The sequence below is a fragment of the Oncorhynchus keta genome, chromosome 11, assembly GCF_023373465.1.
Source record: "Oncorhynchus keta strain PuntledgeMale-10-30-2019 chromosome 11, Oket_V2, whole genome shotgun sequence".
In the NCBI taxonomy this organism is placed as follows: Eukaryota; Metazoa; Chordata; class Actinopteri; order Salmoniformes; family Salmonidae; genus Oncorhynchus; species Oncorhynchus keta.
The window spans coordinates 48,734,659-48,757,026 of NC_068431.1; the positions used below are offsets into that span (position 1 = coordinate 48,734,659).

The following is a 22,368-nucleotide window of genomic DNA, read 5'->3' on the forward strand; positions in this document are numbered from 1 at the left end:
CACTTAATGCCACCCTCCTTTCAGCGGCACCCTGGTCCGGAGAGCAAAGCAAGTCACACTTCTTGTCCCGAGTCACTTGGGCGAGGGTGCCCGTTCCCTCTGAACAGAAGAAACAATAAATCATCACAAGTCCACTTCTCTTTACTTTCACCGACTCGACAGTCCTGAACTTCTTCTCCACCAAACCTGACACTACATATGGATCAGCAAGAATACAAGGATCCATTCTCTCAACAAATCTCACTCCCACTGGGCCGGAATCATCTTTGTCATCATCGGGATGAGGCTCGAACTCAGTGGTCCTCACTGCAGGTACTTAATCTTCCCTCACTTCAGGTTCCATCTCTGAACTACTGGAACACGTATCCCTCTTTTTGCACTTGACGCCAACCTTTCTCATCACATCGCTTCCCTCTACACTCAGCTCCTTCTCGGCGATCATCACTGCACCTGCCACCGCATTTAATTCATCCTTACTCTCATCACATTCAATTTCCTTTTCCAGGGCTTCCAAAAGTTCTGTGCAATTTACTCATATGTTACATTTTCCTCAATTTTCCATTTCTGCCATCTTCCAAGAGGACAACCGATTCCCCTCCACTCAGTTCACCCCATTGTAAATTAAGAGGCTTTTTATCATATTAAAACGTGTCCCAGTGCAACATGCCGAGCTCTGCCCACTGGGGCGTGGCTTACGGAACACTGTTTGAAATAAGTGCTCCTAATGCAGTATTCCTACGGATCTCACCACAGCAGTATGGTCAGATATGGAACAGACTCAATTGTATACCACTAATATACAGACTCTCCACATTTCTTTACCCTACTTGAAATTGGTATCACGTCTGTGACAGCATGTGCAGCACCACTGAGGCGATCTCCATTTTAAAGTAGTACATTTTATTTTTCATAATTGGCCAACTACTCCCAACTCAAAGGAATACCAACCCAGTTGACTACTTTAAATTGGTGGAAGCGCTCAATGGCAACGTCCATGTTAAAGCGGGTTATATCCATGATGAGTCCTCTTTCTATCTCTACGACAACAGGCACAACTACATAATGTTGTTTTTTAAAGTTGTCAAAATGCCATGTGCACCCACTTATAGCAGTGGATTCATAACAACCTAACCATTACAAAACTTCTATTAGATAAAATAAGCCTCGCGTAGTCTCAGGATTTGACCTCGTTTTTTCCCCGAAGTTCCCAGTTGTCTTAAAAGCAACATTAGGGCCCAGAGTTTTTTCCTGGTCAGCCCAAGTGGGCAGAATTTTTTTTTTTTTCAGCAGGCTAGCTAACTAGCTAGATTGGTTTGCCATTTTAAAGGCTCTAAGATATAGAGCAGCCCACATTTTGTGAGCATGGAGAGGCCAGGGATAGCCAGACTAGTAAATTGGGCTAAGGAACAGAAATTGGATATTGGAGAAAGGCCCTCAGTGCGTGTTCTGCAAACAATACAGCGGATGAAGACATGCATGCACGTGGTGATTGGATAGATGTGGTTATGGACAGCGAGGAAGAAGAAGAGCCGAGTGCAGCGGGAAGATGTGTGTTCAGGGAGAATTGCACCAAGTACAAACCGTACCCTGCTGTCTTTGATGGCTCAGAAATTGAACCTGACGAGCATGAGGATGAATTACCTGTGGTGGCAGGTGTGGTGAAGACCTCTGAGTAAGAGGCTCACCCCGATGGTCATGCAAAGGATAACCATGGACGACGTGGATCCCTGCCTTTTGGCTGACCCATATGTAGTCTCAGGATGGGTAGAAAATCATTTGGGAACTGTTAAATCGGTGAAGGTAGCTCGATATGGACTTGTTAGGATTTGTCAGTTATCCCATGAGAACTTTTGTGCCGAACCCACTAAGGTGTTTCAGATGCCAAGCTTATGGTCATGTTGCAGCAGTGTGTAGGAGGGAGATTCTGAGATGTGAGAAGTGTGCAGGAGGGCATGGGATAAAGGAATGTGTAGTATCAGAGGAGAAAACTGTATGTGCCAATTCTGGGGGTGCCCATGTTGCTGGAGATCAGAAGTGCTCGTGCAAGAGAGACAGGTTGAGGTTGCCAGGGTCAGAGCAGAACAGGTGTCATATGCTGCGAGGCAGTGAAGAGTAGGGGATAATGGGTCAAGGGTGAGTAGTAGACCTAAGCCAATACAGAGTGATACGAATTTCTGCTTCAGTAAAATTAGCTTCTTAGCATTCATTGCCATGGTTATCAACTGTACCGCAGAAATGGAACGTAAATTACAGAAAATATATGTTGCGGTGGCAGCTGCAGAGAAGTACTTGGGTGGAATGAGGTTTTACTGCAGAAGTTACAAGGTGTGTTGAACTAAAGACTTCTGTCCACCCATGTTGTTTGCCTGGTGTAGGGTCAGTTAGGGTCAAAATAGTGGAATGGGGTGGTATTTATTTTTCTGATTAAAAAAATATTTTTTTAAATAGTGATCTATCGGTGTAGGGTTAGTTGGTGGTGCACATTTTTCCTTTCCCCCTTCCTTTTTATTTTTGTTTCACAAAATATAACGTGCTCGACCACACACTCCTGCACCGTAGATGGCGGTATGCACAAACAAAATGTGCGAACTCCATGATACCAGTGAACAAGAAGAAGCAGCTAGCTAGCAAGATCACACAAACCCACGTTTTCCCTCCAGTGTAGGGTGTGGCAGGAGTCGAACTATTCAGTCGGAGTCTTGTCCTCCTTACCCCTCCGTCGCAGTACAGAATGGCGTCTCCACTAGCAAGGCATTTCAGCAGGATTTTCCAATTAACGTTACATGTCCAAAGAAAACCTGTTACGTTTTCCGGTGAGTAGCTAGCTACTATACACGTTTGATTTATGTCGCAACTATTAAACGTATAATTATTCCAGTCATCCACAAACAACGTATACAGGTGGCATTAACGTTAACTTTACAACCAAAATACAGTGAACAAAGTAACAGCTGATGTAGCTACCTAAAGCAGAGATTCCTTTTCTAATACCTCTGCCCAATGCTAGCTGACGTTAGCGGCTAGCAATCTAGTTAGCTAACTTTTGCTTACTGTAGCTAAATGCATAACGAAAAACATCGAGTTGTTACTGACAAGCTAACTAGACAGATTTTCAAAATTAATCAATGTTTCTACAAAAGCACTGCTTCAAAAACCCAAGTCGGTTAGTTATCTTCCTTCCCTAACTCAATTTTCTAACCTTCCCCATCTTATCTCCTTTCCTAGCTCCCTTCTAGATTCCTTTCCCCAATCCCTTTCCTCATTACCTAGTTTCCTTATCCTGCTCTCTTAGCTTCCTTTCCTTACCTCCTTCCAAATGATTAACAACATCCAGTAGGAAGGGAGCTAGGCAAGGAGTAGTGGAGGAAAAGCGAGGGGAAACTAATCTAGGAAAAGAGGATGAAGGAATAAAAGGGAGCTAGGAAATGTGGAAAGGGAGTGAGGAAAGGAATCTAGGAAAGAAAAGGAGTTCACGCATACAGTACCAGTCAAAAGTTTGGACACCTAGTCATTCAAGGGTTTTACTTAATTTTTTTACTATTTTCTACATTGTAGAATAATAGACATCACAACTATGAACTAACACATGGAATCATGTAGTAACCAAAAAAGTGGTAAACAAATCAAAATATATATTTTTTAGGTTATGCAAAGTAGCAGTTGCCTTGAGAGCTTTGCACACTCGGCATTCTCTCAACCAGCTTCACCTGGAATGCTTTTCCAACATTCTTGAAGGAGTTCCCACATGCTGAGCACTTGTTGGCTCATTTTCTTTCAGTCTGCAGTCCAACTCATCCCAAACCATCTCAATTGGGTTGAGGTTGGTTGATTGTGGAGGCCAGGTCATCTGATGCAGCACTCCATCACTCTCCTTCTGGGTCAAATAGCCCTTACACAGCCTGGAGGTGGGTTGGGTCATTGTCCTGTTGAGAAACAAATGATAGTCCCACTAAGCCCAAACCAGATGGGATGGTGTATCCCTGCAGCCATGCTGGTTAAGTGTACCTTGAATTCTAAATAAATCAGACAGTGTAACCAACAAAGCACCATCACACCACCTCCACCATGCTTCACGGTGGGAACCGCACATGCAGAGAATCTGTTCATGTACTCTGCGTCTCACAAAGACACACCAGTTGGAACCAAAAATCTAATTTGGATACATCAGCCCAAAGGACAGATTTTCCCTGGCTAATGTCTGTTGCTCGTGTTTCTTGGCCCAAGCAAGTCTCCTTCTTATTGGTGTCCTTGAGAAGTGTTTTTTTTTGCAGCAATTCAACCTGATTCATGCAGTCTCCTCTGAATAGTTGATGTGTCTGTTACTTGAACTCTGAAGCATTTATTTGGGTTATCTTCTGTATACCAGCCCTGCCTCGTCACAACAACTGATTGGCTCAAATGCATTGAGAAGGAAATAATTTGTTGAATTGAACTTTTAAGGCACACCTGTTAATTGAAATGCATTCCAGGTGACTGACACCATGAAGTTGTTTGAGAGAATGCCAAGAGTGTGCAAAGCTGTCATCAATGTGAAGGGTGGCTACTTTGAAGAATCTCAAATATAACATTTATTTTGATTTAACACTTTGGTTACTAAATTATTCCATATGTGCTATTTCATAGTTTTGATGTCTTCGCTATTATTCTACAATGTAGAAAATGGTAACAATAATGAAAAACCCTTGCATGAGTAGGTGTTCAAACTTTTGACTGGTACTGTATGTGGTAGGAATTAACCACGGCCAGCAGAGGAAAAGAAAATGAGTGAGGAAAAGTGGAATCTAGTAGGGATGTGCATCGTGCCCTTTCAATAAGATTCGACACATCTAGATGAGATATGATACAGGAACAATACGTTTTAGTTAAACGATTCGGTTTGATTAGAGAACGAATGCTATTTGATGCACTAACATTTTCAGTAACAAGTTAATTGTCCAATCCAAGTTAATATCTGCTTCTGATGGAGCTCATGAGCTGGGCCTTTGAGCTGGATCTGTCTGAGCTGATGTCAAAAATCAAATCAAATTTTATTTGTCACATGCACCGAATACAACCTTACCATGAAATATAATAATAATAATAATAATAATATATGCCATTTAGCTGACGCTTTTATCCAAAGCGACTTACAGTCATGTGTGCATACATTCTACGTATGGGTGGTCCCGGGGATCGAACCCACTACCCTGGCGTTACAAGCGCCATGCTCTACCAACTGAGCCACAGAAGGACCACATACTTACTTACAAGTCCATAACCAACAATGCTGTTTCAAGAAAAATAAGAGTTAAGAAAATATTTACAAAATAAACTGAACCCAATAAAATAACAATAACGAGGCTATATACAAGGGGCACTGGTACTGAGTCGATGTGCAGGGCTACAGGTTAGTCGAGGTAAATTGAGGTAATATGTACATGTAGGTAGGGGTAAAGTGACTGCATAGATAGTGTGTAGCAGCAGCGTCTTTTTTTTTTGTTGTCAATGTATGTAGTCCGGGTTAGCCGTTTGATTAACTGTTCAGCAGTCTTATGGCTTAGAGGTAGAAGCTGTTAACCTCTAGCGTCGAGCAATCCCGTATCCGGGAGCGTAATCATAGCCTCATGCTCATTACCATAACGCAACATTTCCTATTCATGAAAATCACAAATTTAAATTAAATAAAAATATTGAAACACAAGCTTAGCCTTTTGTTAACAACACTGTCATCTCAGATTTTCAAAATATGCTTTTAAACCAAAGCTACACAAGCATTTGTGTAAGAGTGTTGATAGCCTAGCATAGCATTAAGCCTAGCATTCAGCAGGCAACATTTTCACAAAAACAAGAAAAACATTCAAATAAAATCATTTACTTTTGAAGAACTTCGGATGTTTTCAATGACGAGACTCTCAGTTAGATAGCAAATGGTCATTTTTTTCCAAAAAGATTATTTGTGTAGGAGAAATAGCTCTGTTTTGTTCATCACTTTTGGCTAAGAAAAACCCCTGAAAATGCAGTCACTACAACGCCAAACTTTTTTTCCCAAATAGCTCCATAATATCGACAGAAACATGGCAAACGTTGTTTAGAATCAATCCTCAAGGTGTTTTTCACATATCTATTCGATGATAAATCATTTGTGGCAGTTGGTTTCTCATCAGGAGTAAACGGGAAAATACTGCAGCTGGAGATTACGCAATAATTGTGTCTGAGGACACCAACACCTGGTAGATGTAGTCTCTTATGGTCAATCTTCCAATGATGTGCCTACAAATATGTCACAATGCTGCAGACACCTTGGGGAAAACGTGGAAAACGTAAGCTGACTCCTAGCTCCTCCACAGCCATATAAGGAGTCATTGCCAATGAGGCGGTTTTTAAAAATGTGGCACTTCCTGATTGGATTTTTTACCTTTTTTTATTTTCTGTAACATCAGTTCTGTGGCACTCACAGACAATATCTTTGCAGTTTTGGAAACGTCAGTGTTTTCTTTCCAAAGCTGTCAATTATATGCATAGTCAAGCATCTTTTCGTGACAAAATATCTTGTTTAAAACGGGAATGTATTTTCATCCAAAAATTAAAATAGCGCCCCCTATATCCAAGAAGTTAAGGAGCCTTTTGAACCTAGACTTGGCACTCATGTATCGCTTGTCGTGTGGTAGCAGAGAGAACAGTCTGACTAGGGTGGCTGGAGCCTTTAACAATTTTTAGGGCCTTCCTCTGACACCGCCTGGTATAGAGGTCCTGGATAGCAGGAAGCTTGGCCCCAGTGATGTACCCTCCTGAAATGCTTTGCGGTTGGATGCCGAGCAGTTGCCATACCAGGCGATGATGCAACCAGTTGGGATGCTCTCAATGGTGGAGCTGTAGAACTTCTTGAGGATCTGAGGACACATGCCAAATCTTTTCAGTCTCCTGCGGGGGAATAGGTGTTGTCGTGCCCTCTTCATGACTGTCTTGGTGTGTTTGACTCATGATAGTTTGTTGATGTGGACACCAAGGAACTTGAAGCTCTCAACATGCTCCACTACAGCCCCGTCGATGTGAATAGGGGCGTGCTCGGCCATCCTTTTCATGTAGTCCATGATCATCTCCTTTGTCTTGATCACATTGAGGGAGAGGTTGACCACACTGCCAGGTCTGACCTTCTCCCTATAGGCTGTCTCATCGTTGTCGGTGATCAGGCCTACCACTGTTGTGTCGTCTGCAAACTTAATGATGGTGTTGAAGTCGTGTTGGCCACGCAGTGGTGGATAAGCAGGGAGTACAGGAGGGACTAAGCACGCACCCCTAAGGGCCCCCCGTCTTGAGGATCAACGTGGCGGCTGTGTTGTTTCCTAGCCTCACCTCCTTAGGGCGTCCTGTCAGGAAGTCCAGGATCCAGTTTTAAAGAGAAGTGTTCAGTACCAGGATCCTTAGCTTAGTGATGAGTTTGGAGGGCACTATGGTGTTGAATGCTGAGCTCAAGTCACTGAAGAGTATTCTCACTTAAATGTTCCTTTTGTCCATGTGGGAAAGGGCAGTGTGGAGTACAATCGAGATTGTCATCTGTTGGGGTGGTATGCATGTTTGAGTGGGACTAGGGTGTCTGGGATGATTGTGATGTTGTGAGCCATGACCAGCCTTTCAAGGCATTTCATGGCTACAGATGTGAATGCTATGGGGTGATAGTCATTTAGACCGGTTACCTTGGCTTTCTTCGACACAGCGACTATGGTAGTCTGCTTGAAACATATAGGTATTACAGACTGGGTCAGGCAGATGTTGAAGATGTTAGTGAAGACACTTGCCAGCTGGTCAGTGCATGCTCGGAGTATGCATCCTGGTAATCTGGTTTTGTGAATGTTGACCTGTTTAAAGGACTTACTCTCATCGGCTACGGAGAACATGATCACACAGTTGTCCGGGAACGGCTGGTGCTCTCATGCATGGTTCAGTGTTGCTAGCCTCAACGCGAACATAAAGGCATTTAGCTTGTCTGGTAGGCTCGTGTCACTTGGCAGCTCGCGGCTGGGTTTCCCTTTATAATGTGTATTAGTTTGCAAGCCCTGCCACATCCGACGAGTATCAGAGCCGGTGTAGTAGGATTCTATCTTAGTGCCGTAATGATGCTTTGCCTGTTTGATGGTTTGTTGGCGTGTGTAGCTGTATTCTTGTCCGGGTTTGTGACCGGCTTCTTGAACATGACAGCTCCAGCCTTTAGCTCAGTGCGGATGTTGCCTGTAATCCATGGCTTTTGGGTGGGATATGTACGTACGGTCACTTTGGGATGTTGACAAATGCTCTTATTAATGAAGCCAGTGAATGATGTGATATAGTCCTCAATGCCATTGGATGAGTCCTGGAGCAGAGACTGGAATATGGTTGGTTGTCACGATACTGGGATACCTACTTTTCCATGGAAAAAAGGAAAACACGAAGTTGACACTATTCTTTGATCCTTTAAAAACCTATCGTGTGTAAATATATTGTGTTCTTGGAAAATAAATGTGATTCTGGGTGACACAAGGCTGCTTGTTTCCAACATTAGGACTGTTTTCCTCAAATGTTGTCCACTTCATGTTTTGCTTCACGATACCTCGAAGTATCATAATACTGGTATTGTGACAACCCAACTTCTCTGCTAGCGAAACGAGCTTAGCAACAGCTTCATCGGACCACTTCCGTATTGAGCGCTTCAGATTTGCCAAATAGTGGGCGAGGGAGAGCTTTGTGTGTGGGGGAGGGTGTAAAGGTGGTCTAGAGTGTTGATTAAAATATTTTTTTTTACCTCTAGTTGCACAGGTGACATGCTGCCTTAAAATCACCGGCCACTAGGATTGAAGCCTCTGGATGAGCGTTTTCTTGTTCGCTTATAGCCCTATGCAGCTCATTAAGTGTGGTCTTAGTGCCAGCCCCGGTTTGTGGTGATAAATGGACAGCTATGACAAATATAGATAAACTCTCTTGATAAATAGTATGGTTTACAGCTTATCATGAGGTATTCTAGCTCAGGCAAGCAGAACCTCGGGACTTCCTTAATATTAGAGATCGTGCACCAGCTGTTAAGACACACTTCCTCCCTTGAGCTTTCCCAACGCTGCCGTTCTGTCCTGCCGATGCATAGAAACACCAGCTAGAGTATTATCCATGTCCTTGTTTAGCTAAGTTTCAGATTAACATAGAATATTAGTTCTTCAGGTCCCTTTTGATAGGACGGTCTTCATCGGCGATCCACCAGTTTGTTCTCCAGTGATTGTACATTCAGCAATACAACGGATGGTAGAGGTGTTTCTTTTGCTCGCTGCCATAGTTTCATCAGCCAGCTGCATCCCACCCTGCAGCTAGCTAGTTAGTTACAAGTAGCTACCTAGCTATTGCAAGCCTGCAGCTGACTTGGCTAACTCGCCAGCAGATATTCATCAGTTGTTAGTATTATGACACTTTCAAGACAAGTCATTACTCGGAAACTCTTTGTAAGAAAATGAGCTCAGAGTTTCCCACTTAGAAAATATCAGAATTTACCAATAGGAGGTTTTGTGCAACAACAAAAAAATACACATTTTTATTCAGTTTCCGAGTTGTTTTGAAAGCACCATTAGCTAGCTAGTCAGAACAGACCATGATTAGTCAAAGGTGTGACAAGACCAGTGTTGTTCGAGACCGCCCAAGACTGGGGGGAACATGGATTTTTATAGCCATTCAGAATGGTGGAAATATGTATTGAGGGCAAATAGTCACCCTTCAAATTATCACTAACCCATGGTCTGTAAAGGATAGATACAGACCATGATAAACTTACAATTTGCCCTGGACTTCTAGGGGAGCAAGGAAATTCTGAAGAGCGTGACAAGGTTTGAGGATATGTTTCAACAAAAGTAAAGGACAGTAATGTAGAAAGCCCAGGTTTTAATAGGCTATAAGATATACATGTCATGAAATGAGTGTGGATCTCTGGCTTGGCAAATCACTTTTTTTATGCACTGACAGGGGCTGATAATTCAGATTGTTTTACTCCACTGGGGCATCATTTAGAAACCTTGCATAACCACAAAGTATGCCCCAAAACATGCGTGTGCCAGTTATCATGTAGAAGTTGGCATTTATGAAACTCTTGATGTATCTTGACGTAAGAATGTGCTTCTCCTCCCGCAATCTTTAGACCATTCGTACGCACAGTTTCTAGTGGTTTAAGGTATTGCATTTCAAGAATGCAAAAGTAGCCTAGGAGTAGACTTGGGCAAATAGGAATATACAGTATGATGACATGCTTAATCATTAAAAAAATAACAGGCAGCTAAATATAATACGAAGATGCATTCATTTGCCGTTAGTGAGAAGAGCAAAAATCTACACCTATATATTTTCTTTGGATTCTAAAATAATTAGAAGTAGTCACATGTTTAAAAATACATTTCCATGTTCATTGCAGAATAAATTCCTCACCTTTTCTGACTCATGGTGTTATACTTGTGAAATACACTGAACAAGAACATAAATGCAACATATAGTGTTGGTCCCATGTTTCATGAGCTGAAATTATCCCAGAAATGTTCCATACGCACAAAAAGCGTATTTCTCAACAACAACAAAAATCACTGATTTGTTTACATTCCGGTTTGTGAGCTTTTCCTCTTTGTCAAGATAATCCATCCACCCGACAGGTGTGGCATATCAAGAAGCTGATTAAACAGCATGATCATTCCACGGGTGACCCATTGTCCTGGGGACTGTAAAAGGCCACTCTAAAATGTGCAGTTTTGTCACACAACACAATGCCACAGATGTCTCAAGTTGAGGGAACATGGAATTGGCATGTTGACTGCAGGAATGCCTACCAGAGCTGTTGCCAGAGAATGTAGTGTACATTTCTCACCATAAGCCGCATCAAATGTAATTTTAGAGAATTTGGTAGTACGACCATGTGTATGGCGTTGTGTGGGTGAGCGGTTTGCTGATGTCAACGTTGTGAACAGAGTGCCCAATGTTGGCGGTGGGGTTATGCAACAAACACAATTGCATTTTATCGATGGCAATTTGAATGGACAGGAATAGCTTGACAAGATCCTGAGGCCCATTGTGAGTCCCTTTTTCTTTTAAGGTATCTGTCCCCATCGGATGCATATCTGTATTCCTAGTCATGTGAAATCCATAGATTAGGGCCTAATGAATTTATTTCAATTGACTGATTTCCTCATATGGCCATGATGAGTTCATATTCACAAAGTAGCCATACAACGCATCTAATTTAATTGGGCCTATTAGATAAGCTATTATAATTTGTTTTTGTTTTATGCATCCGAAAAGGGGGCACGGTTTATAACACAGGTCAACAGTAGAATTAGACAGGTGAACACATACAGTGGATCTTTTGCATTGAAGTGTGTAGGCTACCGCTGCAGTTAATTTGCTCTGCTGGCTGTGGTCAATGTTTCAGAATTCGAGGGCACAGCAGCGTGTTTAGGTTAGGGAAAAAGTACATGTAAATCATCTGTTTACAGGTCTAAAACAATTAGCAATTGTTTTTGTGTTTCTGAAACAACAGTCAGATACAGCAAAAAAACATTCTGCCAATACCTCACGATATTTGGTCCAGTTCGCATTGCTACTTCCTTTTAGATACAGTCTTGGCCTAATTATAATACTTCCATGGTTTACAGCAAAGAAGGGTGTTCTTGTCACCATAAAAGGTGAATGATGGGTGTTTTTCAGATGGAGTTAGAAGGCTTGTAAAATTGTGCTCGCATGAACATCAGGTCTGATTTTAACGGGAAACATGCATGTGCATATATGGTTTATAAATCTCAATTTGTGTGTGCGCGCAGTCTTTTCAGAAATAGGGCACACAGCTATTTACAACGGATATAAATTAGGCCCCTGGTCTCGGGAAGAAATAGCGAGTCCGCACTGGGTGAGTAAAAATGCATCTGAGAACCTCTGTGATCTCGAGACTGGACTACAACACTTGACCCTCTGTGATCTCGAGACTGGACTACAACACTTGACAAGACTCATACAAATTGGAACCACAAACCAAACCATTGTAAAAGCACCACCATCTCCAAGTCACATGAGCATGGCTAGCTGTGTCATTGAGTGAAATCATGTATTTCAAGATTGACCCAATGGTTTGGGGAAAATGTATGCAAAACGTTGTTGTAATGTTTCTGTTTTCCAGGAGTGAGACACAAGTCGTCTACAGTGCAGTATGCAGCACGCCCTGACCTGCCGAAGCTGGCTTATAGAAAAGTGAAGGGGAAGAGCCCAGGTGTAGTCTTCTTGCCAGGGTTTGCCTCTAACATGGGGGGAAAGAAAGCAGAAGCCCTTGAGGAGTTCTGCCAATCACTAGGCCACTCTTACCTAAGGTAAATTAGCTATAGCGTTTTCAGTCATGAAAAATAGAGCTGTCTGATCTCTCTACACTTATTATGCATGTATGCATGTCATTCTTTGAGTTGGTCAGGACTTGTTGCCATTGTGTTTATTTATTTTTTGTCTGCATTGCTCTCCTTGAGTTCTAAGCTGCTCATATCATGATGATGTAGTCTTTGGTCTTTCCCAGGTTTGACTATACAGGCTGTGGGTCATCTGAAGGTGAGATGGTAGACGGCACTGTCGGCACCTGGAAGAGGGATGTTCTATATGTATTGGACGAGCTTGTGGAGGGGCCACAAGTAAGGCGCTCCCCTCTGTTTCTATGATGAGATGAATTGTGGTCAGCCAGTGTAATACGAAGTATTATTACCTGAAATAGACCTGCACAGACTCATGTATAATAGTGGGATGGTAGTTTATGTAAAACTGTTATAGATTGCAGTGTGAATTGACCACTGAGTTAGTAATAAACCTAGCCCTGATGGCCATGTGGAGGATATTAGGTTATTGTACCTCTACTTGTCCTGCAGAAGCCTTTGGTTCCTCCATGCATGCATTATTTACACTAGGGTTATCCATGCTATCATTAGAGGGTAATTTCTGATCGAGACAATTATTCTGGTGTTGCAGATTCTGGTTGGCTCAAGTATGGGCGGCTGGCTGATGTGCCTGGCAGCCATAGCTCGTCCAGAAAGAACTGCGGCCATGGTTGGCATCTCTACAGCAGCTGACCACTTTGTAACTGTCTTCAATACACTTCCTATAGAGGTGAGTCAGCGTTCAGAGTCAGCCATCTTGAGTTGTCAATAACCTTAAAGCTTTTCCTCTCATGACTGACACTTGATTAAATGGATCATAACAACAAACCGAAGGAGGGTTCAAAAGAAAGGGAACAAAAAATCCTTAATTCTGAAATGCATGCAGTTAGTTTTGAAATTGCAAGAACAATTTCAGATGGCATTATAATTAAAACATCTTTCCTGAGAACTTTTTAAAATGGTTGCCATCTTAGATAATGTCTCTACCTCCAGAATCTAATTCAAGCATTTTGTCTAAATGCCACCTGTCTGTCATTCTAGGTGAGGAAGGAGATTGAAGAGAAGGGGCAGTGGGTGGTTCCTACCAAACACAACGAGGAGGGCTCCATCACGTTCACCACAGAGTTCCTGAAGGAGGCAGAGCAGCACTGTGTTCTGCAGAGCCCCATTCCAGTGACCTGCCCGGTGAGGCTCATCCATGGGATGAAGGACCAGGATGTGCCCTGGCACATCTCCATGCAGCTTGCCGAGCGTGTGCTGAGCAACGACGTTGACGTCATCTTGCGCAAGCATGGCCAGCACCGCATGGCAGAAAAGGAGGACATCAAGCTCATAGTCTACACCATCGATGACCTAATAGACAAGCTGACCACTTTGGTTTGATTGGCCAAAACTGGACCATGCTATGGGTGACACCTCCCACCCCGATCCCAACTTTCCTGCACTAGGACTGCTGTTCCTGATGCGTTACAAAATCGAGGTGCTACTTTACAAAATACATACTGTGAAGAAAAGGAGCTCTAACACTTTCTCCTAGCTCTCTCTATAGCTTTTGTTGGGATTTTTATTTACTGGTGCCATGCCACTTTGTTCACACTTCTCCCGAACTTATTGGGATTTCGGTGTATATATTTCGATTTTATTCTCACAATGTGGTTTGATAGTGATTTCGTTAAACCGTTAATGAGTAGGGCTCACTCCTATTACAATAGCACATCAGGTACAGGTGTGTTACGTCCACCTGTGAGCAAACATTTATTTTCCTCCACTGTCAATTTTACTCCGAACAAATACAAGTGTAATGGGCAGTTTGCCTTTATGTATGCATGTGCACTTAAAGACCAGTAGGAGGCAGCAAATGTCACTAGTATTTTAGGCACTTCGCTATGTAACATGTCTCCAGCAGAATAGATTTCTAGGGGGGGTTGTCTGTGAAGAGATCAGTTGGCAAAATTACTTAACTGTACTGTATGATTCTCATGCTGATTTCCATGCACTGCTCATTTCCCATGGGTTCCATTGCTGAAAGAACTTATCTATTTTTGTATTGATTTGTCTGTGCAATTTGACTTTGCACACAAGGTCAGAACAGCATATTGACTGCATGACAACTCATGTATGAAGAACTTTATGTAGATTCAACTTATGTTACTTTCAATGTTGGCTCAGTTCATATGGGTTTTGTTGCTAGTGGGTCCTATTCCAAAATGACACAGATCTCAAAGAAACGATTGAACAGTAGCATCGTGAGATGTTAGCCTGGTTTGAGTGACTGGCACAAAAGCACGTTTTTGGGGAGTTGTTAGGTGAAAAACATTGCCGTATTAGGGAGCAGCCCATGTTTAGATTTTCCTGTTTTAGTATAGTAAACATAATGTTTTTCTGGTTGGTTTCCAACATCTCACAACCTAGATCCTAAATGTTTAATCTTGTGAACTAAGTTTATTTATGCCATGTTCCATATCACAGTTAGTGATATCACCTGTAAACATTTATGTGGCAGAATTGATGGGCTAGTTCACCGAAACACTGATCATATCTGTTTATTGATGATGACAAGCAATACCATCTGATGCTTATGCCAATAAAGTAACAAAATGAATGAATCTGGCTTTTTCAGATACATCTAACACGTTGGTTTGTTAATCTCATAAGGTTTCGTTTGAGTTGATTTTTTAAATGAGCCATTTCAAGTGAATCTCATTTCTTAACATATACACTGAGTATACCAAACATAAGGAACACCTTCCTAATATTTAGTTGCACCCACCCTCCCCTTTTGCCCTCAGAACAGTTTTAAATTCATCGCGGCATGGACTCTATAAGGTGTGTCAAGTGTTCCGAAGATATGCTGGCCTCCATTGATGACTCCAATGCTTCCCACAGTTGTCAAGTTAGCTGGATGTCCTTTGGGTGGTTGACCGTTCTTGATGCACACAAACGTGAAAAACCGAGCAGCGTTGCAGTTCTTGACACAAACCGGTGCACCTGCTACCGTACCCCTTTCAAAGGCACTTAAATATTTTGTCTTGCCCATTCACACCCTCTGAATGGAACACAGTGTATTTGGAAACTATTCAGACCCCTTGACTTTTTCCACATTTTGTTACGTTACAGCCTTATTCCTAAACTGATTTAAATAGAAACCTCAGCAATCTACACACAATACCCCCATAATGACAAAGTGCTTTTTTTTTGTGTGTGAATGTGTGTGTATAAACTATACCTTAAGTATTTAGACCGTTTCCTTTTGTCCTTGAGGTTTCTAGAACTTGATTGGACATGATTTGGAAAGTACCACACCTGTCTAAGGTCCCACAGTTGGCAGTTCATGTCAGTATAAACCAAGCCATGAGGTCAAAGGAATTGTCCGTAGAGCTCCGAGACAGGGATTGTGTCGAGGCACAGATCTGAGGAAGTGTACCAAAGAAATGTGCAGCATTGAAGGTCCCCAGGAACACAGTGGCCTCCATCATTCTTAAATGGAAGAAGTTTAGAACCACCAAGACGTCCTAGAGCTGGTCGCCCAGCCAAACTAAGCAATCGGGGGAGAAGGGCCTTGGTCAGGGAGGTGACCAAGAACCCGATGGTCACTTTGACAGAGCTCCAGAGTTCCCCTGTGGAGATGGGAGAACCTTCCAGAAGGACAACAACCCTAAGCACACAGCCAAGACAATGCAGGAGTGGCTTCGGGACATGTCTCTGAATGTCTCCCTGAACATCTCTGGAGAGACCTGAAAATGGCTGTGCAGCAATGCTCCCCATCCAACCTGACTGAGTTTGAGAGGATCTGCAGAGAAGAATGGGAGAAACTCCCCAAATACAGGTGTGCTAAACTTAGTCATACTCAAGCAGATTCGAGGCTGTAATTGCTGCCAAAGGTGCCTACACAAAGTACTGACTATTGGGTCTGAATACTTACAGTACCTGTCAAGTTTGTACAAACCTACTCATTCCACTATTTTCTACATTGTAGCATAATAGTGAAGACATATCACATATATAGAATCATGTAACCAACAAAGTGTTAAAATATATTTTGATTTGTTTGAGATTCTTCAAAGTAGCCACCATTTGCCTCTGACAGCTTTGCACACTTGGCATTCTCTTAACCAGTAGTCACCTGCAATGCATTTCAATTACCAGGTGTGCCTTGTTAAGTTAATTTGTAGAATTTATTTCCTCAATGTGTTTGAGTCAATCAGTTGTGTTTTGACACGGTAGGGGTGGTATACAGAAGATAGCCCTATTTGGTAAAATACCAAGTCTATATTATAGCAAGAACAGCTCAAATAAGCAAAGAGAATGGTCAGTCAATCCGGAACATTTAAAGAACTTTGAAAATTTCTTCAAGTGCTATGATGAAACTGGCTCTCATGAGGATCGCCACAGGAAAGGAAGACCCAGAGTTACTTCTGCTGCAGAGGATACGTTCATTAGAGTTACCAGCCTCAGAAATTGCAGCCCAAATAAATGCTTCATAGAGTTCCAAGTAACAGACACATCTCAACATCAACTGTTCAGACTGTGTGAATCAGGCCTTAATGGTCAAATTGCTGCAAAGAAAACCACTACTAAAGGACACCAAGAAACACGAGCAATGGACATTACACCGGTGGAAATCTGTCCTTTGGTCTGATGAGTCCAAATGTAATATTTTTGGTTCCAACCGCTGTGTCTTTGTGAGACGCAGAGTAGGTGAATGGATGATCTAAAAAATGTGTGATTCCCACTGTGAAGCATGGAGGAGGTGTGGGGGTGCTTTGCTGGTGTCACCGTCTGTGATTTCTTTAGAATTCAAGGCACACTTAACCAACATGGCTACCAGCATATGTGGGAACTCCTTCAAGACTTGGAAAGGAAAACCATTCCAGGTGAAGCTGGTTAAGAGAATGCCAAGAGTGTGCAAAGCTGTCGTCAAGGCAAATGGTGGCTATTTTGAAAAATCTAAAATATATATATATATTTTTTAACACGTTTGGTTACTACATGATTCCATGTGTTGATGTCTTCAGTATTATTCTACAATGTAGAAAATAGTACAAATATAGAAAAATCCTTGAATGAGTAGGTGTCAACTCACATTCCCAGTGGGTCAGAAGTTTACATACACTCAATTAGTATTTGGTAGCATTGGCTATAAATTGTTTAACTTGGGTCAAATGTTTCTGGTAGCCTTCCACAAGCTTCCCACAATAAGTTGTGAGAGTTTTGGCCCATTCCTCCTGACAGAGCTGGTGTAACTGAGTCAGGTTTGTAGACCTTGCTCGCACATGCTTTTTCAGGTCTGCCCACACATTTTCTATAGTATTGAGGTCGGGGCATTGTGATGGCCACTCCAATACCTTAACTTTGTTGTCCTTAAGCCATTTGGCCACAACTTTGGAAGTATGCTTGGGGTCATTGTCCATTTGGAAGACCCATTTGCGAACAAACTTTAACTTCCTGACTGATGTCTTGAGATGTTGCTTCAATATATCCACATAATTTCCCCCCCTCATGATGTCATCTATTTTGTGAAGTGCACCAGTCCCTCCTGCAGCAAAGCATCCCCACAACATGATGCTGCCACCCTCGTACTTCACAGTTGGGATGGTGTTCTTCGGCTTGCAAGCCTCCCCCTTTTTCCTCCAAACATAACGATGGTCATTATGGCCATTTTGTTTCATCAGACCAGAGGACATTTCTCCAAAAAGTACAATCTTTGTCCCCATGTGCAGTTGCAAACCGTAGTCTGGCTTTTTTTATGGCGGTTTTGGAGCAGTGGCTTCTTTGCTGAGCTGCCTTTCAGGTTATGTCAATATAGGACTCATTTTACTGCGGATATAGATACTTTCGTACCTGTTTCCTCCAGCATCTTCACAAGGTCATTTGCTGCTGTTCTGGGATTGATTTACACTTTTCGCACCAAAGTACGTTCATCTCTAGGAGACCGATTGCGTCTCCTTTCTTAGCGGTATGACGGCTGCGTGGTCCCATGGTGTTTGTACTTGCGTACTATTGTTTGTACAGAAGATCGTGGTACCTTCAGGTGTTTGGAAATTGTCTACAATTTTTTTCTGAGGTATTGCCTGATTTCTTTTGATTTTCCCATGATGTCAAGCAAAGAGGCAGAGTTTGAAGGTAGGTCTTGAAATACATCCACAGGTACACCTCCAGTTGACTCAAATGATGTCAATTATCCTACCAGAAGCTTCTAAAGCCATGACATCATTTTCTGGAATTCCCCACGCTGTTTAAAGGCACAGTCAACTTTGTGTAAGTAAAATTCTGACCCACTGGAATTGTGATACAGTGAACTATAAGTGAAATAAACTGTTTGTAAATAATTGTTGGAAAAATGAATTGTGTCATGCACAAAGTAGATGTCCTAACCAACTTGCCAAAACTATAGTTCGTTAACGAGAAATGTGTGGAGTGGTTGAAAAACGAGATTTAAGTGTTTGTAAACTTTTGACTTCAACTGTGTATGTGTGGAGGTTTGTTAAGTGTCCAAAGAAGTGCCAGATGTATTCAGAATGGTGTTGTCTGCGTAAAGGTGGATCAAGGAATCACCCGCAGCAAGAGCGACATTGTTGATATATACAGAGAAAAGAGTTGGCGCAAGAATTTAACCCCGTGGCACCACCATAGAGACCACTAGAGGTCTGGACAACAGGCCCTCCGATTTGACACACTGAACTCTATCTGAGAAGTAGTTGGTGAATCAGGCGAGGCAGTCATTTGAGAAACCAAGGCTGTTGAGTCTGCCGATAAGAATACGGTGATTGACAGAGTCGATTCGGAATGGTCAGTGATCTGTTTTGTTAACTTGGCTTTCGAAGACTTTAGAAAGGCAGGGCAAGATGGATATAGTTCTGTAACAGTTTGGGTCTATAGTGTCACCCCCTTTGAAGAGGGGGGTTGCCGCGGCAGCTTTCCAATCTTTAGGAATCTCGGACGATGCGAAAGAGGTTGAACAGACTGGTAATAGGGGTTGCAACAATGGCGGCATATAGTTTTTATTTGTACGGGTCCAGGTTTTGCAGCTCTTTCAGAACAACTGCTATCTGGATTTGGGTGAAGAAGAAGCTGGGGAGGCTTGGGAAAGTAGCTGCAGGGAAAGTAGGTGCAGGGCATGCAGAGCAGTTGGCCGGGGTTGGGGTAGCCAGGAGGAAAGCATGGCCAGCCGTAGAGAAATGCTTATTGAAATTCTTGATAATCGTGGATTTATCGGTGGTGACAGTGTTTCCTAGCCTCAGTGCAGTGTGCAGCTGGGAGGAAGGAGGTGCTCGTATTATTCATGGATTTTACAGTGTCCCAAAACATGTTGGAGTTAGAGCTACAGGATGCAAATTTCTGTTTGAAAAAGCTGGCCTTTGCTTTCCTAACTGACTGTGTGTATTGGTTCCTGACTTCCCTGAAAAGTTGCATGTCGCGGGGACTATTCGATGCTAGTGCAGTCCGCCACAGGATGTTTTTGTGCTGGTCGAGGACAGTCAGGTCTGGAGTGAACCAAGGGCTATATCTGTTCTTAGTTCTACATTTTTTGAAAGGGGCATGCTTATTTAAGATGGTGAGAAAATTACTTTTAAAGACTGACCAGGCATCCTCTACTGACGGGATGAGGTCAATATCCTTCCAGGATACCCAGGCCAGGTCGCGGGCCTCCCGGGTGGCGCAGTGGTCTAAGGCACTGCATCGCCATCTCTGTGCCACCAGAGACTCTGGGTTCGAGCCCAGGCTCTGTCGTAGCCGGCCGTGACTGGGAGGTCCATGGGACGACGCACAATTGGCCTAGCGTCGTCCAGGTTAGGGAGGGTTTGGCAGGTAGGGATATCCTTGTCTCATCGCGCACTAGCGACTCCTCTGGCGGGCCGGGCACAGTGCACGCTAACCATGTCGCTAGGTGCACAGTGTTTCCGCCGACACATTGGTGCGGCTGGCTTCCGGGTTGGATGCGCGCTGTGTTAAGAAGCAGTGCGGCTTGGTTGGGTTGTGTTTCGGAGGACGCATGACCTTCGTCTCTCCCGTGCCCGTACGGGAGTTGTAGCGATGAGACAAGACAAGACTAACAATTGGATACAACGAAATTGGAGAGAAAAAGGGGGTAAAAATATATATTTTTAAATAAATAAATAAAAATTTAAAGGCCTGATCGCAGAAGTGTTTTAGGGAGCGTTTGACAGTGATGAGGGTTGGTCATTTGACCGCGGACCCATAGTGGATGCAGGCAATGATGCAGTGATCGCTGAGATCCTGATTGAAAACAGGTGTTTTTGGAGAGCAAGTTGGTCCTCACCTGTTTTCAATAATATCTATGAGGGTGTCCATGTTTACGGATTTAGGGTTGTACCTGGTGGGTTTATTGATAATTTGATAATTTGTGTGAGATTGTAGGACTGCCGGGGTGTTAAGCATATCCCAGTTTAGGTCAACTAACAGAACGAGATGGTAAGTGATCCATGCAGTTACAGGTGAAAAAGTAGACTCAATACTAATGAGAGTGGCTGTGTTACCTGCAACAAAACACATTTTGTTTTAGTGGTTTACACAACTGTATTAATATCTTATTTCATCAGGTCAGAAACATGAAAATCTGGATTAGTTTTGCCCTCAGTGGTAAGTGTGTGTATATAAAATGTTTTGGTACATTTTAAAATGGCTGGTCTGCAGCAATCTCAAGGATACTGTATTTATTTATTTCCCAGTGCAAAACTAACATTTTGAACAGGAGTTTTCGCTGCTCCATTCATGAAGGAATAGGAAGCAAAGCAATTCATCAGACTGAAGAGACAATCGGGATACTGGGATCCCAACCACTCTAAGAACCAGTGAGTGGGGTTACACTATTGAAAAAAGGTGCCACATCTACCAGTGTATTTTATGTATGGATTTTGAATTTTGTATTGATTTTGACAAGTCCAGGCTTTCTACCTGTGTAAATGTTTGTTTGCATGCACATGATATTATTACTCCCTCTACCCAAGGCCAATGAGTACTGGACAGCTCTCCGAACAGATGCTCAGTATTTCATGGATATGGGACACCTGATGTTCGACCACTCTGTGGCTATGTGAGTCTAATAAGACAACTGTTACCATAGATAGCGGCAATGGCACTAAAAGCATTTAACAAAGAGCACAGCTTACATACCGGTAATGTGTAAACTCAGCTATTGACGTGTTTTTAAATAAGTCCGATTGCATGCATTTCCAGTGAAAACAACAGGCTCTATATGGAGATAATGTGGAATGCCCGTTCTCACCTTGACAGGCAGACGGTGACAGATGGTCAGTAGAGGAACTGTGGAGATGCTCAACAGCCACAGTATCATGGATAAAAAAATCATCAACATCTCAGTGGGGGTGGACGACTACAATCACTTAGCTAAATGTGCTTTCTCTACAGTGCTGTCCTTGATGTAAGAGTGTGATTGCATGATGTATTATCCTTATTCTGTCCAAATAAACATTTAAAAATGGAAAATGCACGTTACGTTTTTGCACGTGCATGATTCGTTTTTTGCATGGACATGTTTCATATAACATGGGCTACTGTAACTTTGTGAAATGCATGTAAGAATATAAACTATTGTATACGAATAATAAACAGAGTTGAGGTGTAAGTCTACTTGCTAGTGCCTTCAGGAAGTCTTCACATCCCTGGACCTTTTCCACGTTTTGTGGTACAAGGTGGGATTAACATTTCTGTAATTGTAAAAAAAAAAAACTGTTTGTCAATGATCGACACAAAAATAATCTGTCAAATTGGAAGAACATTTTTAACATTTGTAAAAACCAGTAAAAACCAGTCAGCAGAAGCTTATGGGATGAATTCCAGGGACCTCACAGGAGGACTATGTAGACCAATTTAAAATTCAGGCTGTAACACAAAATCATGTGGAAAAAGTCTAGGGGTGTGAATACTTTCTGAAGGCACTGTATGCCTTTATTCATATGCCTTGTGAATAAAACAACTGATCAATATTGATGAATATAGAGAAAGCATC

The 22,368-nt window shown here is 42.5% G+C and overlaps 1 protein-coding gene across 1 annotated transcript; it reads left to right on the top strand.

The window, feature by feature from the left end:
- The first annotated feature begins 2,581 nt into the window (after positions 1–2,581).
- LOC118390468 (palmitoyl-protein thioesterase ABHD10, mitochondrial-like) lies at positions 2,582–14,979 on the top strand. The gene is made up of 5 exons (XM_035781066.2): positions 2,582–2,813; positions 12,143–12,329; positions 12,527–12,638; positions 12,970–13,107; positions 13,419–14,979. Exons 1-5 carry the CDS (start codon positions 2,732–2,734, stop codon positions 13,758–13,760), a joined length of 861 nt encoding a protein of 286 aa, XP_035636959.1. The 5' UTR covers positions 2,582–2,731; the 3' UTR covers positions 13,761–14,979.
- The last annotated feature ends 7,389 nt before the right edge of the window (positions 14,980–22,368 follow it).

Excerpts from the sequence above, each read along its gene's own strand:
- LOC118390468 (XM_035781066.2), top strand. The coding sequence starts at position 2,732 with ATGGCGTCTCCACTAGCAAGGCATTTCAGCAGGATTTTCCAATTAACG. Across the intron at positions 2,814-12,142 it reads AAAACCTGTTACGTTTTCCG|GAGTGAGACACAAGTCGTCT; the intron begins GTGAGTAGCTAG and ends TCTGTTTTCCAG. Across the intron at positions 12,639-12,969 it reads AGCTTGTGGAGGGGCCACAA|ATTCTGGTTGGCTCAAGTAT; the intron begins GTAAGGCGCTCC and ends CTGGTGTTGCAG.